This window comes from Arabidopsis thaliana, assembly GCF_000001735.4.
Source record: "Arabidopsis thaliana chromosome 1 sequence".
NCBI classification, from domain to species: domain Eukaryota; kingdom Viridiplantae; phylum Streptophyta; class Magnoliopsida; order Brassicales; family Brassicaceae; genus Arabidopsis; species Arabidopsis thaliana.
In genome coordinates, this window is record NC_003070.9 from 8,866,921 (window position 1) to 8,886,878 (window position 19,958).

Sequence of the window (19,958 nt, forward strand, 5' to 3'; positions counted from 1 at the left end):
CTCAATCTTGTACTAACATTGGCAAACCAATACGGCAATACAATGGAAAAAATTCATAGAAATGAACAAAGAGAGGAAGGATTTAAGCTCGAGTCTGAAAAGTAAAATCCCCAAACAAAACACATTCAAACTAAATAGTGTGTTAAAGAGTAGGACATAAAATGTAAGAGAAGGGTAAAAAATGATCCTAAAATAAAAGGTCCATTTGTTGGGAAATTAGAAACGTGAAGGGGAAGATGGTATCAGTGTCATTATCTCATCATAATCTCTGGCCACCGGAATCTGGATCTACGGCGTTTCGTGGTTTCGCAACCGCCGCTTCCGTACACGCCTGCCACCATGTTAGCCGTCACCTCCGCCTTGATTTCCATCTTCGCTCTTCCCTTAAGGTTCACCTACTCATCTTCGCTCGTTTGTAGTATAATTCCTGGAATCACAAAGCTTAAATTGCTTCGTCAGGCGCTTCTGATTTCTGGGTTAATCTCATTTTATTTGACTATGCTCTGCTTCTACAGAAACTGCAGCATTTTTCTGATGATGCAAGAATGAAGTTTGCAAGATACCAAAGAGTATTTGTATTCAATGGGGCTAATTTTCTCAAGTCTAGAGTTGATATCCGGTTGTCCCAATCTTCGCCATTTGTATGTTTCTTTAATGGTGGAGAGAGTAGATTAAACCCTAGAGGTGGTGAGGAAGGATCATCGAACCCGGAGACTTCCAAGAGAAACACAGTTAACGGACGGAGATGGACCAATGTCCTTCTTGCCATTAACGTTATGTATGTGTTCTGTTCTCTATTACATGTAAAAAGATTATGTCTTTTGGTTTGGTATGTGTTGCATTAGAAGAATGCTTTTATAATCAAGCTTGAGACTTGAGAGTTGTGAGCTAAGAAGGCTTATGGATTTCATTTTGTGTTTATGATGCTAGAATGTATATTGCACAAATTGCATCCGATGGGAAGGTCCTGACATGGGGAGCCAAGGTACTGTAGACTTAGTTAAATGAGAGGCAGTTTTTTCTTGCTGCAAATTTGATGTATGTGGATGATTGCAGATAAACAGTTTAATCGAAAGAGGTCAGCTATGGAGACTGGCTACAGCTTCTGTTCTTCATGCGAATCCTATGCATCTCATGGTCTGTTTCTAACCAATCCTTCACCCTTTGTAATATCTAATCATTGCTCTGTATGGCTAAACTGTTTCTCCTTTGTTTTAGATAAATTGCTATTCTTTGAATTCTATTGGACCAACTGCTGAGAGTTTAGGTGGCCCAAAGAGATTTCTTGCTGTTTACTTGACATCCGCAGTTGCAAGTAATTGACGACTCATAGACTTTCTTTGATCTTGATGCTTATATATCTCTGTTTCGAGTTTCCTGACTCACAGAACCCATCTTAAGAGTTCTAGGTTCAGCAATGAGCTACTGGTTCAACAAAGCGCCATCAGTTGGTGCTTCAGGTGCAATATTCGGATTGGTAAGTCTCGTGTAGCCATAAGCCTTTGTTTTAGACACGTCTCAAAGACTCATACAAATGAAGTTCTTTAAACGAATGTCCCTTTTGTTTGAGTAGGTTGGCTCGGTAGCTGTATTTGTTATAAGACACAAACAGATGGTCAGAGGTGGCAATGAGGATCTAATGCAGATAGCTCAAATTATTGCCCTAAACATGGTAAGTAATACAACAGAGAAAATTGTATAATCTCTCTTAAGTTCTAACAAGCTTTTATCACTATGCAGGCAATGGGTCTAATGTCCAGACGTATAGATAACTGGGGACATGTAAGTAACCCAATTATGCCTTCAAATGTATTAACCAGTCTCCGATTTTTTCTCGGATCAGTGGTCTGATAACATCTCCGGTGAATTCAGATTGGTGGCTTACTTGGTGGAACCGCAATGACATGGCTTCTTGGACCACAGTGGAAGTATGAATATACAACAAGAGACGGTCGGAGAGTCTTCATGGACAGTGCTCCTATTCCTCTCCTTTTGCGGTGGAGAAATGAACAGCGACGGCTTTGATTCAAGACCAACGAAGCTGAACATTTTCTCTCTCAATGCCGTGTGAATATAGGAAATGAATGTATCTTGAAAGATTCGATCCTTGATCAAAGTAGTAGCTTATTGTATTACAGAAATGCAATTGTACTACTAAATAATTGTTGTTTTTGTCGTAAATTTCTTTTATAAGAGCCAACTTAGGATTAATTGGTCAACTGGCACACATCGGAATACATTGTTCAAAGTTCAAACCATATAGAAGAAGAAAAAACCAAGCAAAAGAAGAAAGTTTTGTTTGCTGTACAAGCTGATGATGATGGTGTTCAACTGTTCATTGATGATGATGATGATGATGCTCATGATGTTGATGAAGAGGTCATGGTATGCTGTTAATGATAATCCTGATAATGATGATGAAAATAATGATAATGATATGATGGTTACCCACTCTTCCCCGATCATATTAAACTTTACTGGTCCAAGCATGGCCTTTGGCCCTTTGCGGTCCGTTCTTATCTTTGTCATCTTCTGCCCTCAAAAGGGTAAATAAATTAGAAAATATTTCTTTTTCTGGACATCAATAGATCGGTAATCTCATGATTTGGAATATTTATCTGAAGGCTGTTGCAGCTTGCAACATACATTATATAGAAAAGGGCTTATTAGCAGGTACTTTTTCAAAAGTAATTTATAAAATAGGTAGTTTTTTTTAAAATTAGAGAAATAGACACTTTTTTTTTGCTTTTGTGAGATAAAGAGACATGTGTAATAAATTAAAAAACAAAATAAGTGTCAAATACCACTTTACCCTTTGTGTTGTTAAAGTTTTTGGAGAGAGACCCTCACCATTTGTTTTTTTCTTTTCTCTTCCTTTTTAGTTTGTTGATTACTTTTTTATTAAAAAAATCTTTTTTAAAAAATAATATCTTTCGTTTCTTTAATTTACATATTTTCTATCACTAATTTGGTACACCAGCATTTCAAACAACATTTTGTACACTAACATATTTTGAAAACCTATATTTGTAGAAAATCTCGTAAACCATCAAATATACTAATTTTTCTAATACTTGTAAATTAAAATAATGATAATATTCAAAATATTTATACGGTGGTGTACAAAATATGTAAAAGTATACGGTGGTGTACAAAATATGTGAAAGTGTACGATGTTGTACACCATTAATATCATGTACACCACTAAAATGGTTCACTCTTTCTAAACGTGGTGTACAAATTATGTGAAGGTGTACAACATATCATGTACACCATATTTAAGATATCATCTTCGCACATATCGTTTGTACACCAACACGTATACTGTTATATCCAGTATATCACTTCTTACATCAGTATCATACATTACTTTTTATACTATTGTCGTACACCACTGTTTGTACACTAGTACTTTTTGCATGGTCACGTACACCGTCGGGTTGAGATTAAATATAAAAAATGTTATGTATTTTCAAAATATAGCAAAAGTAAACCTTTTAGATTCACAGAAAAAATTAAATATAAATATGTTGTTGTGAAAATATTTTTATGAAAGTTTTTAAAGCAAACCAAACTTCAAATATTTAAATCAAAAAGAATATACATGTAGATATATAAAAACAAAAAATGATATACATGTCATTTACCAATATCTCTATTAGAGAGAATCTCTATTAGAGAGAATCTCTATTAGAGAAGAGAGAGAAAAGTGTCTACTTTACTAATTTATAAAAAAACTACCCATATTACAAATTATTTATAGAAAAAGTGTCTACTTTATAAATTATCTCTATAGAAAATGGTACAAAAATAAACCCAGTTAGCCATTTCCATTAGAAGTTCTAAAACTAAGAAAACTTATAATATTATCTAAACAATGAAATATAATTTATTTATTTTAATTTAAATTTAGGATTAGTTTTTAAAAAATCAGGATACAATTTTACAGAATATTTTATGAATTTAAAATCGGATTATCATTATTTCCCTATCTAGCTAGGTAAATAGTTTTTATCCCTAATTACTGAATAATTTATAAATAACTTTAACACCAATACTATCAATATATTATATAATCTGTAGATAAATTTGGATGATTAATTCGAATATACGCAATGTTACAAAAAAAACTGCACTTATCTTGTTTTGATCCAACCTGAAAAAATGTATGGTGCGGAACTTTCTTGATACAAAAAATAAATATTGTATTAATAAATTGATGTCATTTTTTACATGTATTATATTTTATATTTTTATTTTTAGTAATAATATTATAAATTAATTTACAGAATATAACTAATAATATATTTTGATTTATAGGTACACATTGCTATTAAATAGGGAGAAATGAAAGAAAATAAAATCTCCGGCACTTAAATCTAATGTTCTTGGTCTAACCAATAAAGAACTATGTTTATCAATCTTATTAATTATTAAAGATAAAATCGTTTAAAAAGAAGATAAACTTAATATTTAATTCCAAACCAAACAGGATGAGAAAATCATATTACTAGTCGAACTCAAAACCGAAATAAGAAACAGAAAACCCTAAATCCTCTCAAATATTGCCGATCTAAGTACTTCTTACATCTTGGGAATCTCTGTGTGAGTATCGTTGTTTTGACTCTCCAAACCTCTGTCGCCGTCATGGAACCACAACCGTCGTTAAATCCTAAGCTCCATCTGCTCTGTAGCTACGGTGGCCGTATAATGCCCCTCCCACCAGAAAAATCCCTTCACTACATCGGTGGCGAGACGCGGTTAGTCATCGTTCCACGTGGCATCTCCTTTCTCGACTTCTTCAAGCTTCTCTCCGACAAGCTCCTATCTGGCCGTTCCTTCTCTCTCAAGTACAAGCTCCCTAGCTGCGACTTCGACTCTCTCATCACCGTCTCCGATAACGAGGACCTACAGAACATGATCGCCGAGTATGATTCCACACGTTTACGGCGTATCCGTCTCTTCCTCTTCCCGTTAAATCACGTCGAGTTAACGCGACAGTCCGTGACTGTTAATCGGTTGCTAGGTCTCGAGTCGCCGATATTTACCTCTTTGTCTTCCGTTCTTTCCAGCCCGATTTTCGCGCCAAATAATGGTCCGGTACAGTTTGTCCATCACAACAAGGTCAATGCAACCACAGCAGAGGAGAATCGGAGACAGGACGAGGCGGCATCTACAACATCCTCCTCTATGTTGCCGCAAGAAAACACCTCCGCCGCTAATGATGTGGGAGGATTTTTAGATAGGGAAACAGAGATAGTTGAGATTCAAGACCAGCCACGGCCAATCCTTCAAGAGCCTTTGCCGCAGCAGCAGCAGCAACCATTAATAATCTGCTATTTACCAGTCTGGCAGATGCGACCACATATGGTTACTTATCCAGTGGCTGCTTATGCATTGACTCCAGCAACAGAACATTCTCCTAGGTTAGATCCTGTACCGGAAAATCAAGAAAACGCGACCTGATGGGAGTTTCTTTCACGTCAAGGTATCTTTCAATCCTTTTGAGTTTGGGAGTCAATTTTTGTTGTAGAATATAGCGTATGGAACACGTTAGGTTGATATCTCTTGGACCGTGACTGATCTTCCTTTCCATCAAGGAAGTTTTGCACCTTAAGGCCGGAATCTTTTTCTTTATATATAATGAAGGCTTAATAGTGGTTATGAATTAATTGTAGTTTAATTGTCTTATTAGCTCTATGATGATCATGAGATTATTATCTTCTAAAAAGAGTCAACATAATCATTGGATTGAATAGGGTCATTTGACTCATTTCTCAGTTGGTCCTATCGGCATCGGAGCCTTCTCTTCCTCTCATCCTAAAGCCCGTAATCTTCTGTCCAGGATCCGCTGTTATAATGTATATGCGGAAGGTGTAAATAATCTTTGGGATCAAGGTTCAACCTTTTTACAATACCTTTGACAACAACAAAATCTATCTGCATTGGATTTATGTGTAATTTGGATTTTGATAAATTTGCAAAGACTTAGATAGGTTATTTAGATATTATGTAGTTATTTCCATTATACTTTTTTAACACTATGTATTATTAGTTTATCCATAAAAGCTATTTTAATGTCAAAGGAAATAGAACAAGGTGTACTTGAAGATATTGGATTTGATGATTATCTTTACTCAAATTTTAATACAATTCTGAATTTAATTGAATATGTTATTATTAAAAAGTCTCCTCGATGATTTCTCACATAATATTCAAATATTAGATGTTGCTGAGTTAGTTTTAAAATTGTTTTATCAATGTTAAATAGTAGAAAGTAAGAAACCAGATAATTACGCCCACCAAAAAAAAAGAAACCAGATATTTACGGTATTTAAAATATAAAAAAAGAAATTCAGATATTTCTTATACAAAGTAAATACAAATATATCAAATATGGGTTTTATCATATGAAATTTGTTTAAAATGTGATAATATCTAATAACTTATGAAATTTGAAGAATAAGTAACATGAAAAGATAAATATCATATTAACAAATAATAAAAAAGATAATTATCAAGATAATCTATATTCTCAAAATTACAACTGATTTTGCTTTGTTTATAAATATAATTTTTTTAGAAAAAAAAACAAATTATTGGCCTCCCAATCTTTACCGAACACTTCATAAAACAAAATCTTTGTGGTATTTTTTTCATTTGTTTTGTTATTTGTAGTATTTTTCCAAAATATATAAAACAGAAATTTCCGTATTTTAAATACTTTCAATTAATCATAAACACATACAAATATTTAGATATAAGATCAATTCATCTAACACTTATCCTAATTTTTTAAATTGAATTACTTGTTTTAAGGATCATACACTGATACTAGGTCCGGTTGTTAACAGATTAATTTTTCATGAAGACCAAAACATATCATAAGGTTTTTATTAAAAGAAAATGGCGGACAGTAGGCGCCTAGTGTTCGAGTATTGACTGATCAAATCATTAACTTTTAATTTGCAAGATCCAGTAGTACTAAGTTCCGAACGGAATTTAATTAAAGATGGTCTCATGGCTAAAACATAACTCGTAACATCTAAACCAAAAACATACAATTTTATTATAACAAACAAACGAAGAACTGAGGCTAAAACATAACTCGTAATATTTAAACCAAAAACATACAATTTGATTATAACAAACCAACAAAGAACAACTGAGAAAATAAGAAAACTTAGCTAATCGAAACTTTTATCAAGTATCTATATAATACAAAACGGCACCAGCTTCAGTAAACAGTCTCCAGTCGTCACATATTCCCTGCGAACCCTTGTAATGCTGGAAATGAAGAGAAATTTAAAAACCAGAAAGATAAATAATCTTTAACGAACAGATCAGAGTATGGCCATAAAAAAAAATTACCTCCGAAAAGAACTGCAAGGCGCAAGTTGTTCGTGTACTCGATAACGCAATCAAGGATGGCGTTGATATCAGACTGTAAGATTATACGGAAAAAAAAAACATTAACAAAACTAACATTTCCCAAGAAAAAAAAATCAGTTAACAAAGGAAGCAGTTGTGAACCTGTGGGCAGTTGGGTGTAATTTCCTTAAGTGTTTCTAGTTGCCTTCTTATACGTTCCCGCCGTTTCTTCTAAGGTATCCAAAGAAGAGAAAAGAGTAAATCAAGAGTTTCTTGGGGAAGACGTATCATAACAATACAACTATTATTGGTTACCTTCTTCAACAAGGTATCATGATCAGATTTGTCTGAAGATTTAATCACGCACTGTGTCTTAACTCGCTTCTTCTTTCCTTCTCTCCTCGACTCAGCTGACCTCTTTTGCCCTACTTTCTCTACACCTTTTTCGTTGTTGATCCTACGCAAGTCACTATTCGCCTCTGGATTAGTGAGCGAGTATAGTATCTCAAACCATTGCCGAAGAAATACTTCGTCCTTGTTCATTCTTTTGATAGTTTTAAGTGATTCTTTACTGATAAGTTTGGCTGATTTGAGTTTAACGCAGACATGCTTCAAGGGTACTTATACAGGGAGAAAAGGATATATATGTAAACTACTCATGACGAGAAACAACAACGTTTGCCGCTCAAAAAGCTACTCTTCGTCACTAAGTTACTAATTCTTTAAATAAAATTACATTTATGTAAGGTGGACATCTAAGGTTCATAGATATAGCCAAGAAATGTAACGTGTCCATTTTTGACCTAAGTCTACGGTTTAAAAAATTAGAGATTTTGGAATGCAGGATATATACACACATAATACGACAATATTAGGACCTTACGAAGTCACGAGGCTCTTGTAATCGTTTACTCAGAACTCCACATGCATTAGGAGTACTCTACGTCGTACCTTTAATACAAATATTTAAATATTTTCGAGAATGATCTAATTAATCTAGTGATGTAAGTTACAATATTTCTGAATGGTACCTTCCGGTTTAGAGAGAACCTTGAGTTGCTAAGGGAGATATCCGGTTATAAAACGGTTCATGCGGCAACCTTGTTTATCATGCGGCAACCTTGTTTGTCATGCGGCATGATCTTTGTCAGCATTCAGCATGTATGTTGGGATTTAGACTTTCTAAAATCTTATCTAGCACTAAAGTTTTGACATCAGCCTTATTTGTCTATATGTATGGGTGACATGGTAATAATTTCTTTAACTAAATCTCTGGGATGATTTTTTAAATTAATTTGTAGTTTCTTTAAGAAGTTACACAACATGAGGTTATAACAATTTTACGTGACATATTTATAACTCACAAATGAACTATTTTTTGTTTTTTATATCTCAGGTGATCGTAAATGCTTTATAATCTCGGGATATGGAAAACAATGTTAAATTGAGCTATTTTGTTTTTGAAATATGAAAATTCATAGTTTAAAATTTACACAATCGATATAATATTCTACAGATTGAGAAATTTATTACCCGTATATAATGATAAGTAAGATTGATTTCAAGAACTTTTGGATCATGAGTCCCTCTATTTTGTTAGTCTTAGTTTAGGACTCTTCAGATTCAAAGTTTTATATATTAAAAAAGTAAATAGTTTCTAAACATGAGTGTTATATCATCGATCCAAACAATTGGTTTTGACAACGTTGCACTATTTAGGTAAAATATGCATCCATGGAAACCAAGATTAATAAACATGATGTTTCGAAAATATTAAAGAAAACTGCAATAGAGAAAGAAAAAAGAAAAAAAACACAAAGACCAAGTGAGATCATGTTATTGCGTAATACATGTGGATTGCGTAGTTTGGTAATGATGTTAGATAGTCTATGCGCTCCAGTGCTCCACAGCAACGGCTAACTTCTCGAACACACGCTCCTATTTTCAACGTGCCAAAGTTAGAGCCTAGCTTTGATTATCTTTTCTGGTCTATACTCATATTTTGCTGCTCCATGTATCCACCATCTCTTTTACTGGGGCACACTATATATATGTAAAGTGCTTTTACTGATAAAAAATAGTAAACAAAATGATATTTTAATCTTTTTACGTTCTCGTAGTATTCTTTTGTCCAGTCTAATTTACAAAGACTGAGAACATTCATTCTTCACTTAATATTATATAGTGTTGGTGCCTTGGTGGTATGGATGATTGATATGCTGAGAAAGCAAAGCATAAAACATAGGTCCAGGCATGTCTGTTCAATGTATGATATCTCTTTTAGCAACACTTTTCTTCTATCCTATCGGAACTGCAATTACTTTTTTGGTGTCATTCTCATTCATGTGCTTTATTTTATAGGAAATTTTAATTATTTGAAAGAAGTTTCTATTATTGGCTGTTAGTAAAACCTCTAAAATTAATCTCACTACTATGAATCAGCATCTATAACTTCATAGTATATCACCACCACAACTATGTTTTTTTTGTTAAATCCCAAACTGTTATTAAATGTGAAAGATCTTTAATCAAATACATATAGACAATCTCCATTTGTATAACCTTATGTTTATTTCCTTTTAGTTAATTAGCTTGAACTAAGTTTCACAAATTACATTTACATCTACACATTCACATGCACATACATTGAATATCAACTAATTTTAAAACTGATTAGTTAGTATACGTTCGGAGTAGCTAGACAACTATAGACATCATGATTCACATTTTTCAATAAATTGATTACTTGATGATACAAATGTGTGTGTTAACGGCTGGAAAACATACAAAGAGGGACATCATAGTTCATAAAGGTGTTCCCTTTATATATAGTTATACATAGAATGTGGGATAATCATGGAGCCGTACTAATCACTCTATTATTTTCTTTACAAAATAAAGTAGAAGTAGGGGTATTACTTTTTCTACTCCAGCTTACTCTTGTCTACTGCAACTATTATTCATTCGACTGGAACCATTAGCTCATACATATCTTGTATACAATTACTTAAAAATTTGTATTGTAAATGATAATCATAAATATACATTTTTGTTTGGTAATTATAATCATATTAAATATAGTTAATTGTTAAAGGTCGGTTAGTTTGTCTCATTCCTTTTGAAGTATGAAAATCACAAATTTTCATTAAGAGAAAACGAAAAATAACAAATAAAACAGCTTCTTTTAATATTAAAGTTTTTTTCTTGAAAAATTGTAATAATAATATGTGAGCTAAAAGTATATAAAAATTGGCATAAGTGCTCTTTCGTTATGATAAAGAAAGTGCATGAATTTCTCCGCAAGAGCTAATCTTTTGCACATTTGTCATCATCATTCTCAAGTTTTGTATTTTCCCATCATTCTATATCACTTAAACTATTCAACATTGATTTTAATTCACCAATAAATGAAAACAGAAATTTGTATAAATAAAAATACTAATAAATTGTTGATCTCAAAAAAAAAAAGTTGGGATATTTATAGATAGATACCAAAGTCCAAAGGTCCAACTTAGGAAGCCCGAATCTTCTATCAACGTCTCTCACAGTCCCTTTTCATGCTTTCACACTCTCACTGCTCTTCTCTCTCCAATTCTCTCATCAATCTCCGCAAACTCTTCTCATTCTTGATATCTCCATTACCAAAAGTAAACTCTTGTCCAAATTCTGCTACTTTTTTGTACTGATTCCTCCGAAATGTCGGTGGGATCTCTTTTATTCATGTTTCTTCTTATCTGGAACTTCAATGGCGAATTGAATGCTCTAAACGACGAAGGGTTTGCTCTTTTAACTCTGAAGCAGTCTATTTCAAAAGATCCAGATGGTTCTTTAAGCAATTGGAACTCAGAGAATCAAAACCCTTGTTCTTGGAATGGAGTCACTTGTGATGATAACAAGGTTGTTGTCTCTCTTAGCATCCCAAAGAAGAAACTTTTAGGTTATCTTCCTTCTTCTCTTGGTTTACTCTCTAATCTCCGTCATTTGAATTTGAGAAGCAATGAGCTTAGTGGGAACTTACCTGTTGAGCTTTTTAAGGCTCAAGGTCTTCAAAGTTTGGTTCTTTATGGGAATTTCTTGTCTGGGTCCATTCCAAATGAGATTGGTGACTTAAAGTTTCTGCAAATTTTGGATCTTTCTCGTAATTCTCTTAATGGGTCTATTCCAGAATCGGTTTTGAAGTGTAATAGGCTTAGGAGCTTTGATTTGAGTCAGAATAATCTCACTGGTTCTGTTCCTAGTGGATTTGGTCAGTCTTTGGCTTCTTTGCAGAAGCTTGATCTTTCTTCTAACAATCTTATTGGTCTTGTTCCTGATGATTTGGGGAATTTGACTAGATTGCAAGGAACTCTTGATTTGTCTCATAATTCGTTTAGTGGCTCGATTCCAGCTAGTTTGGGGAATTTGCCTGAGAAAGTTTATGTCAATCTAGCTTACAACAACTTGAGTGGACCAATCCCACAAACCGGTGCTTTGGTGAACAGAGGACCAACTGCATTCTTGGGGAATCCAAGACTCTGTGGCCCTCCATTGAAGGATCCTTGTTTGCCAGATACGGATAGTTCTTCAACTTCTCACCCTTTTGTACCGGATAACAACGAGCAAGGTGGAGGAGGGTCAAAGAAAGGAGAAGGTTTAAGTAAAACTGCTATTGTTGCAATTGTGGTTTGTGATTTCATTGGAATCTGCATTGTGGGATTTCTCTTCTCTTGTTGTTACTTGAAGATTTGTGCACGTCGTAATAGTGTGGATGAGGAAGGCTATGTGTTGGAGAAAGAAGGGAAAGAAAAGAAAGGTTCCTTCTGTTTCAGAAGAGATGGATCAGAGTCCCCTTCTTCGGAAAATCTTGAGCCACAACAAGATCTTGTTCTGTTGGATAAACATATTGCTTTGGATTTAGATGAGCTGCTTAAGGCTTCAGCTTTCGTTCTTGGAAAAGGCGGGAACGGGATTGTGTATAAAGTTGTCCTCGAAGATGGTCTAACGGTCGCTGTTAGGAGACTGGGAGAAGGAGGTTCCCAAAGATGCAAGGAGTTTCAGACAGAAGTTGAAGCAATTGGGAAGCTAAGGCATCCGAATATCGTTAGTCTTAAAGCTTATTATTGGTCAGTTGAAGAGAAACTTCTCATCTACGACTACATTCCTAATGGAAGCCTTACCAATGCACTCCACGGTAAACTATAAAACCTTTATGATAATACTTCTCATATCGTTTCTCTGTCTTGAAAACTCAATTTTGGTTTTTGTGTATGCTTAGGAAATCCTGGAATGGTGTCATTCAAGCCTCTGTCTTGGGGAGTTCGGTTAAAGATAATGAGGGGAATCTCAAGAGGGCTGGTGTATCTTCACGAGTTTAGTCCTAAAAAGTATGTTCATGGATCTCTGAAACTCAGCAATATACTGTTGGGACAGGATATGGAGCCTCATATCTCGGATTTCGGACTTATGCACCTCTCTAGCATTGCTGGAACATTGGAATCAACTACAGTTGACCGACCATCCAACAAGACCGCCTCATCGATTGGATCATCTGCAAACTTGAGCTCATTTTATCTGGCTCCTGAAGCCACTAAAGCAACAGTGAAGCCATCACAGAAATGGGATGTATACTCATTCGGAGTGATCTTGCTAGAGATGATAACGGGAAGATTACCGATTGTTTTCGTGGGTAAATCGGAAATGGAGATAGTCAAGTGGATACAAATGTGTATCGATGAGAAGAAAGAGATGTCAGACATTTTGGATCCTTATTTGGTGCCTAATGACACAGAGATTGAAGAAGAGGTCATCGCCGTGTTGAAAATTGCAATGGCTTGTGTTAGTACTAGCCCCGAGAAACGTCCACCGATGAAGCATATCGCTGATGCTTTGACCCAAATTTGCCTTCAGTGACTCGTAACAAAAACGGTTGCAAGTCAATTGTGTGTATGTAATGTGTTTAAAGGAAAAGTCTTACTGTTGTTGTTAGTTCCCCTTGTAATATCGAAATCTTATGTTACTTCAAATAGAGTTTCTTTGTAACATATAGCTTTACTCATTTTCATGGTACATACTATATGGATAAGCTTCATAATCATAAGGTTACACATTTATGATAAAAGTATACTGACGTCACACACAAAAGATAGATAAACCTATATATACTGATCATGGTAAGTCCTTATTTATGGAGTTTAATTATAGAAAAAGAGAATAATTTCTCTGAAAATTCATAATTTTCTTATGATCAAAAGGGTAATGTTGAACTGAAATTAGGAGGCTGTGTTCCAACGCTTTCTCTTAAAATCCTTTCCATCTCTGCTGCACTATGAATATTCCCTCCCTGTAATCATTTTTTTGTTAATACAAATCCATGAAAATGTTTTATCTTATTATAATTTTAATCATGTAATATTATGTGATAGTTACCTGAAATATATCCGTTGGCTCAATATCCAAAGAATTAAGGTCGTAACATGCACTTGCCGCTGAGAGTTTCATGGACAAAAACTGTAGTCAAGAGGCCAAAGCAGGAAAACATTTAAGTATTAGTGGGATATTATAAAAGTTAATGGGATGTTTGAACTTTGAAGAGTGAAATCAATGGCCTAACTAACCTCGATTTGATTCTGGAGTGATCGTACATAATCTATGATGACATCAAGCATCACTGCCATTCCCATTGCCTGCATCACGTTTTGAATTATCATTATAGAGAATAAACCCATTTTGATTTATTACTGTGGAAAAAAAAAATCGCTATACAAAAAAACAATCTGTTCATTTACGTAAGAGACGCTGCCACACCCTTTTAGATTTTGGCGTTCCGAAAAAACAAAAACAAAAACTAATTATTTCTATAGTTTTAAAATATTCTATCACATGATTCCTAATTTTTTACACTTTAATTCAATGATACATAGAAAAAAAATATTAATAGTTAAAGAATTGTGAGCTTGAAAAATTATCTTTAAAAAGTGTTTTTAAACCAAAAAATAGCACCAGAGTTACTTGGATTTAGAGGTAACTAATTTATCTAGAGTTACTTGTTTTTAGAGTTTTGTTGATTTTATTTTAATTACAAAACAAAAATTAGGGAGTTGTAGACAACAAACAAACAAAAAGAAATATTAGGGTTTGCGTTAATTCAAGTACCTTGTAGCATCCTGGAACAAGGTCTTGTAAGCATTTCAGCCTTTCATTGATCTTCTCTCTTCGTACCTTTATGCATTCCACAAAGAATCCAACACAACTAAGAAAAGTGAAGTTTTTTGTACTTTTGAGTATATATGTATTTGTAGAATTACCCTTTCAGCCAAACTATGGCTATCAGTAGCTTGACCTCTCTTAGCTCGGACATGAACAACATCTTTTGGCTTCTGAGTCTCATCTCCATTCATGGCTTCTTCCTCTTCCGACCTCTTTCTTCTTCTCTTCGACCCACTCTCTTCTTTATTTCCTTTTCTTCTCGTATTACCTGCGATTTCTAGCTTCATCAGAACACACATAAACATAGATATAACAGTTTTTCCCACAAACAATAAAATTATAAAATTTTCACCGTGCAATAAATTTGGGAAGAAGTGAGAATTATTGTGATTGGCATCAACTAAAGCTCCATTGGAGAAAAGCATGAAACTGGAAGGGGTAGAAGCTGGTAAGTCCAGATTTATTAGCTCTGGATTTTGGTTAATGTGTGCAAAGAAAGGATCATGACCATTATTATAGTTATATGGCTCAAACCGTGCCATTAGAGACACTACAAATTAAATCAAAATATGATTTCCTTTTTGTGAGCTAGTTTTGTTTTTTTTCTTTCTCTAAGACAGTTATAAAACTTGCAATTGAGTTGTGATTGTTTATATAGATAGAAATGTCTAAGATGGGGTGAAATATTTAATAAGTTAAGTTTTTAAATGATTTGGTTATTTGCTCATGTATTGTGTGACTTTTGGTGAGAATGAGAAAGAAGCGTGTGAGACCAAAGAGACACTCGTAGCTAGGTTTCCATTTATCACTGTGCAGTAGATTTTGTGGGACCCATGTTCAATGTTAGATATATCTAACTTGTCGGGACCTTTTGAGTATCCCTTTTAATGTAACAAGTATGGTGCCAAATTGAAACCGAAGAAATTGCATTAATGATCTACGAGCGATCATCACAAGTTTTGCATTATTAGGCTATCGGACAAAACTTAAGTACGACGACTTAACATTAAGCGGCTATCTCGGCTAGTTGCCGGAAATACTTACATTGTTTTTGGTAAAACTTTTGTTTTATTATTATTATTATTATTATTATTATTATTTAAAAAATTTGGACCATTTGTGTTTTTGGTAAAACTTAAATCGATATTGTAAGAAAATAATAAATATTGTAAGAAAATAATAAGATTTATATAATATTTTCTCAAAATAAGTTAATATAATATTTTCTCAAAATAAGTTAAGTGTGAGTTTTGAAGTGGTCTAGGCAGTTTCAAAGACTTACAGAGGCTGTAGATGGCAAAACTAAAATAACATAGTAATCAAAAGGATGCATATCTTAGTTTGAAGGTTTGGATGGTTGGAAGAGACTTAAGAACCTAGAGTGGATACGATTATTTTCTCCACAACTGTTACGATTAACATGTGATTAAATTTTTCAATCAATGTTTTAAGTAAAGAAATTAGGAAATTTGACTTTAATGACATGGATATGATTGTGAGGAAGCAGAAAAATCCAAGCCCATCTCCATTGATAAAGATTGGCTTTACTACTTTCCATTTTCTTACATCAATAATGAGGCAACTATTCAATTACTAATAGTTCTACGTTGGGAATATCTCGCTTTCACATTAATTTTGTTTCGTTTCCCCTACTTTCATTTTACCTTTACGTTACTTAAAAATGGTCAACATAAATTGGACAATCTCTTTAATAATTTCCTATGCCTAATATGTATTACTAAGGAAAGAGGACTTATTCATGAAATTTTATTTACTGGGCCTTTCTAGGCCCACCTTTTTTTAGCCCATAGAAAAATGGGGGAGATAATAATAAAGGGGCGACCACAATTGAACCAGACCAATAATTTGAAAAAAACCGACAGGGGAGTGGTGAATTCAACCGGCCATTGAGAGCAGTCTTGCAGACTTCCAGTAAAATCCTCATTGAGCCATTTATTCCTAATTATGATTTATGATTGCTTTTGTTTTTGTTTTTGTGCCTAAAGATGATTGTTTGTTACCATAGTGTCGTCCTCGGATCAAGTGGGCTCTAAAAACGTCACGAGTCGGCATTATAACACCATCGGCAAGTGTGATAGTCCAACATCTAGGTGTTGGCGACGAGTCCACATAATAGAATTTTGGTGCATCTTTTTTGAGATTGATGGGATCAGCTGACCGAGTTCATATATATATATACTCATTATGTTTTTAAAGATAGATTTTTAAAGAAAAAAAAGTCTCTATAAACGTTTTATGTTATCAATACAAAATTTAGAATTTTTTTCCTATTTTGCTCTTCATTAATCATTACTACATGGTTTCTAATTTTTTGTAAAAAAAAAAATTCAGTCGTAAGACTAGTTTTTTACATTAATTAAAAGACACATTCCAACATTCTCTCTTCCCTCAATGCACCGAATATATAATTACAATCTTTTGTGTCATCAAATAAAAGTATCATTTTTATGTAAAAGTAAATATGTAAAGTTAAAATAATCATTATATATTATCTCTTAAATAACGTGAAATCTCTAAAAACTTCATCTTTGTAAGAAGGATAAAATATATTTTTTAACTAATCACTAATGAGTTTCCACACAAAAAAACTGATGGGCACAATTTACCACTAATTCTATATTTGGAAATCTTAATTACTCTGCTGTCTCCACCCCATGTTGTCTCTATTCTTCTTTCCATGTGTTTCTATCTTTTCACTTTTGTTCTGCCCCACTAAACTTATCTTGAAATAGAAGTTGTGTTATTCAATTATCCATAAAAACGAATTTCTTTTTATGTTTCTCAGTTCTCAAATTATCAAGAATTTGAGAATGAATAGTATCCAACTATCCAAGAATGACACGTGTTGCTTTAGAGTATCTTAATCCAAGATGGTGACTTCGCGGTGCCAAGATATGATTGATTTTTAATACGTCGAACTTAAATGCCTGTACTTTTAACAAGTTGCAAAGCCTGTTCTTTTAGCTCGTTATTACTTCTGATGTAGTTTTAAATAGATGAATTATTCGTTTCTGTAACCAATTTTTTAAAAACATTTTTTGGTTCATGCTTTCACTAGACCCCGGCCGTTTTGCCTTTTAACAATGTGTGTGGTGAATTCACAAACACATATCTCATTAAATATAGTATACAAGACTCGAATTCAGCATCTACCCCTATATAGGTTCAGAAATGTATTAAATCATAGTAAAAATTGTTTTTCCTTTTCAAATTGGTTTTCTTAAAACCAATGATATCTTTTTCTTCATTGTTAGTTCTATGAAAAAACTACGTACAAGCGTAGAATTACTGACTAGTCTCTACAACATATCGTCCCTGCATAACAAATATATATAGTATATTTATTTATAACCCTTAAAGTGTAAATAACTATTAGAGTGGAAAGCATAAAATACAATAAAACAAATAATTATATAAAAGAAATGATATAATGTTAATTTTAAACAATTCCAAAATATATGCGTCAATACTTTAAAATTTCTAGTGGTTGAATAATCATGATCTATATAAAGAAAGTACGAACATTATCCAATATCACGAGTCTATAAATTCCATACAACCATTGAATTCACTTTCACTTCCCAAATCATAAAAGCCTCTCTCTTAGTCTATTTTTATCTCACGGCTCTCTCTCCCCTCTCTACACACACAAACACAAATAAAGCGTAAAACTGAAATATTTTAATTACAATTAGAAAGAGAACATATTAATATGTCAAATATAACAAAGAAGAAGTGTAATGGAAATGAAGAGGGTGCAGAGCAGAGGAAAGGGCCTTGGACACTCGAGGAAGACACTCTTCTCACCAATTACATTTCCCATAACGGTGAAGGCCGATGGAATCTGCTCGCTAAATCTTCTGGTAATATTCTTTTCTTTTATGTTTTCTTTGTACTATTCCAACAAAATGCAATTGGTGAAAATGTCTTCCTCCCACTTCATATTTTTGTATTAAAAGTTTGATCTCTTTTTACAAAAAAACAAAAAAACAGGGCTAAAGAGAGCAGGAAAAAGTTGTAGATTGAGATGGTTGAATTACCTTAAACCCGACATAAAGCGTGGGAATCTCACTCCTCAAGAACAACTTTTAATCCTTGAGCTCCATTCTAAATGGGGTAATAGGTAAGTTAGTTACTCAAATGCTCTCTTTAGCTTTATAATTTTCTTATAATCTAACGTGTAACATGTTGCTTCTTAATTAGGTGGTCAAAAATTTCGAAGTATTTACCAGGAAGAACAGACAACGATATCAAAAACTACTGGAGAACTAGAGTCCAGAAACAAGCACGCCAGCTCAACATAGATTCCAATAGCCACAAGTTCATAGAAGTTGTTCGTAGCTTTTGGTTTCCAAGACTGATCAACGAGATTAAAGACAACTCATACACCAACAATATTAAAGCTAATGCTCCTGATTTACTTGGACCAATTTTACGAGACAGCAAAGATTTGGGTTTCAACAACATGGATTGTTCCACTTCCATGTCAGAAGATCTCAAGAAAACTTCACAATTCATGGATTTTTCTGATCTTGAAACCACAATGTCCTTGGAAGGATCACGAGGGGGTAGTAGTCAATGTGTGAGTGAGGTTTATAGCTCCTTCCCTTGCCTAGAGGAGGAGTACATGGTGGCCGTTATGGGCAGTTCAGACATTTCAGCATTGCATGATTGTCACGTGGCTGATTCCAAGTACGAGGATGATGTGACACAAGATCTAATGTGGAACATGGATGACATTTGGCAGTTTAACGAGTATGCACACTTTAATTAGGTTATATTATATTTATGTACTTCTTACAACTTGGAGGGGTTTATCGGTCTTTTATTAAATTTTGATTGTTTTGGATTCCTTAAAAATGTGTTCTTATTATAGTTTTTAATGAAAAAAATGTTTAAGCTTAATTTTGGTATACGAAATTTTTTTACGTAAGAAAATAATTAGTTCAAGAAATTTGCATGTTGACTAAAATGAGGAAGTGACAACTGAAAGACTAATAGTTTATAATTGTCTTCCCTACAGAAAAATCCTAATCTTTGAAGATCAAACAGTTCTCGTTCTCGTTAGTTTGGATCTTCTGAGGAGAACAAATCTTATCTCACTTCTACATGTGAAAGAATCCAAAAGGTAGGGATTCATATAGTGATATGAAATCCAAGAAAATTGATGGGAGATAGTCAAGATTCTAGAAAAAAATTGATTCTTTATCTCTTTAGAAAATTAGATGTGTGCATGGTTAGTAAGTCGATGGAAAGTCTGTAAATAATGTTGCATTATATATATATATATATATATATATATAATTAGAACCAAAGACATTCGTAGTTCGATTAGAATTACTTAATTTTTCTTCTCCTTTACTTTTGTATGCCTCGACCAA

At 33.6% G+C, this 19,958-nt stretch overlaps 6 protein-coding genes and 1 long non-coding RNA gene across 10 annotated transcripts; 5 read left to right on the forward strand and 2 right to left on the reverse strand.

The window, feature by feature from the left end:
* The first annotated feature begins 103 nt into the window (after positions 1-103).
* RBL10 (RHOMBOID-like protein 10) lies at positions 104-2,369 on the forward strand. 2 transcript variants are annotated; one of them, NM_001198164.2, is made up of 9 exons: positions 104-389; positions 516-778; positions 931-985; positions 1,057-1,137; positions 1,219-1,315; positions 1,410-1,477; positions 1,574-1,672; positions 1,741-1,782; positions 1,873-2,369. In NM_001198164.2, the coding sequence occupies exons 1-9, from the start codon at positions 237-239 to the stop codon at positions 2,023-2,025; spliced, it is 1,011 nt and encodes a 336-aa protein (NP_001185093.1). In that variant the 5' UTR covers positions 104-236; the 3' UTR covers positions 2,026-2,369. The 2 variants fall into 2 exon arrangements, with proteins under 2 accessions (NP_001185093.1, NP_173900.2); NM_102339.3 differs by having other exon boundaries at positions 188-389; positions 1,389-1,477; positions 1,873-2,172.
* Positions 2,370-4,647: 2,278 nt separating this feature from the next.
* On the forward strand, positions 4,648-5,466 carry AT1G25300 (Octicosapeptide/Phox/Bem1p family protein; the record flags this gene model as incomplete). Its single annotated transcript, NM_102340.1, has 1 exon — positions 4,648-5,466. One exon carries the CDS (start codon positions 4,648-4,650, stop codon positions 5,464-5,466), a length of 819 nt encoding a protein of 272 aa, NP_173901.1.
* Positions 5,467-7,203: 1,737 nt separating this feature from the next.
* Positions 7,204-7,914, reverse strand: MEE8 (basic helix-loop-helix (bHLH) DNA-binding family protein; the record flags this gene model as incomplete). The annotated part of the gene is made up of 4 exons (NM_102341.1): positions 7,204-7,287; positions 7,385-7,444; positions 7,534-7,599; positions 7,687-7,914. The coding sequence occupies 4 exons, from the start codon at positions 7,912-7,914 to the stop codon at positions 7,204-7,206; spliced, it is 438 nt and encodes a 145-aa protein (NP_173902.1).
* Positions 7,915-9,391: 1,477 nt separating this feature from the next.
* Positions 9,392-9,638, forward strand: AT1G05957. Its single transcript, NR_138993.1, has one exon. It is a non-coding gene; the product is annotated as an other RNA (long non-coding RNA).
* A 1,231-nt stretch (positions 9,639-10,869) lies between these two features.
* Positions 10,870-13,468, forward strand: AT1G25320 (Leucine-rich repeat protein kinase family protein). Its single transcript, NM_102342.2, has 2 exons — positions 10,870-12,541; positions 12,626-13,468. Exons 1-2 carry the CDS (start codon positions 11,068-11,070, stop codon positions 13,258-13,260), a joined length of 2,109 nt encoding a protein of 702 aa, NP_564228.1. The 5' UTR covers positions 10,870-11,067; the 3' UTR covers positions 13,261-13,468.
* Positions 13,347-15,180, reverse strand: CES (basic helix-loop-helix (bHLH) DNA-binding superfamily protein). Its single transcript, NM_102343.4, has 6 exons — positions 14,909-15,180; positions 14,655-14,824; positions 14,503-14,568; positions 13,965-14,033; positions 13,777-13,857; positions 13,347-13,690 (listed from the first exon to the last, which is right to left on the reverse strand). Exons 1-6 carry the CDS (start codon positions 15,096-15,098, stop codon positions 13,595-13,597), a joined length of 672 nt encoding a protein of 223 aa, NP_564229.1. The 5' UTR covers positions 15,099-15,180; the 3' UTR covers positions 13,347-13,594.
* A 2,919-nt stretch (positions 15,181-18,099) lies between these two features.
* MYB116 (myb domain protein 116) lies at positions 18,100-19,857 on the forward strand (the record flags this gene model as incomplete). 3 transcript variants are annotated; one of them, NM_001332675.1, is made up of 4 exons in its annotated part: positions 18,290-18,440; positions 18,586-18,700; positions 18,781-19,332; positions 19,601-19,857. In NM_001332675.1, 4 exons carry the CDS (start codon positions 18,290-18,292, stop codon positions 19,707-19,709), a joined length of 927 nt encoding a protein of 308 aa, NP_001321760.1. In that variant the 3' UTR covers positions 19,710-19,857. The 3 variants fall into 3 exon arrangements, with proteins under 3 accessions (NP_564230.1, NP_001321760.1, NP_001031091.1); NM_102344.3 differs by lacking the exon at positions 19,601-19,857 and having other exon boundaries at positions 18,100-18,440; positions 18,571-18,700; positions 18,781-19,501; NM_001036014.2 differs by lacking the exon at positions 19,601-19,857 and having other exon boundaries at positions 18,781-19,400.
* Positions 19,858-19,958: the final 101 nt, after the last annotated feature.

Bases quoted from the DNA above. Each gene is read 5' to 3' on its own strand.
- RBL10 (NM_102339.3), top strand. From the start codon at position 237: ATGGTATCAGTGTCATTATCTCATCATAATCTCTGGCCACCGGAATCT. The intron at 779-930 runs GTATGTGTTCTG...TTATGATGCTAG, and splicing joins CTTCTTGCCATTAACGTTAT to AATGTATATTGCACAAATTG. The intron at 1,316-1,388 runs GTAATTGACGAC...CCTGACTCACAG, and splicing joins CTTGACATCCGCAGTTGCAA to AACCCATCTTAAGAGTTCTA.
- AT1G25320 (NM_102342.2), top strand. From the start codon at position 11,068: ATGTCGGTGGGATCTCTTTTATTCATGTTTCTTCTTATCTGGAACTTC. The intron at 12,542-12,625 runs GTAAACTATAAA...GTGTATGCTTAG, and splicing joins CCTTACCAATGCACTCCACG to GAAATCCTGGAATGGTGTCA.
- CES (NM_102343.4), bottom strand. From the start codon at position 15,098: ATGGCACGGTTTGAGCCATATAACTATAATAATGGTCATGATCCTTTC. The intron at 13,858-13,964 runs GTTAGTTAGGCC...TCTTGACTACAG, and splicing joins CACTCCAGAATCAAATCGAG to TTTTTGTCCATGAAACTCTC. The intron at 13,691-13,776 runs GTAACTATCACA...AAATGATTACAG, and splicing joins AGCCAACGGATATATTTCAG to GGAGGGAATATTCATAGTGC.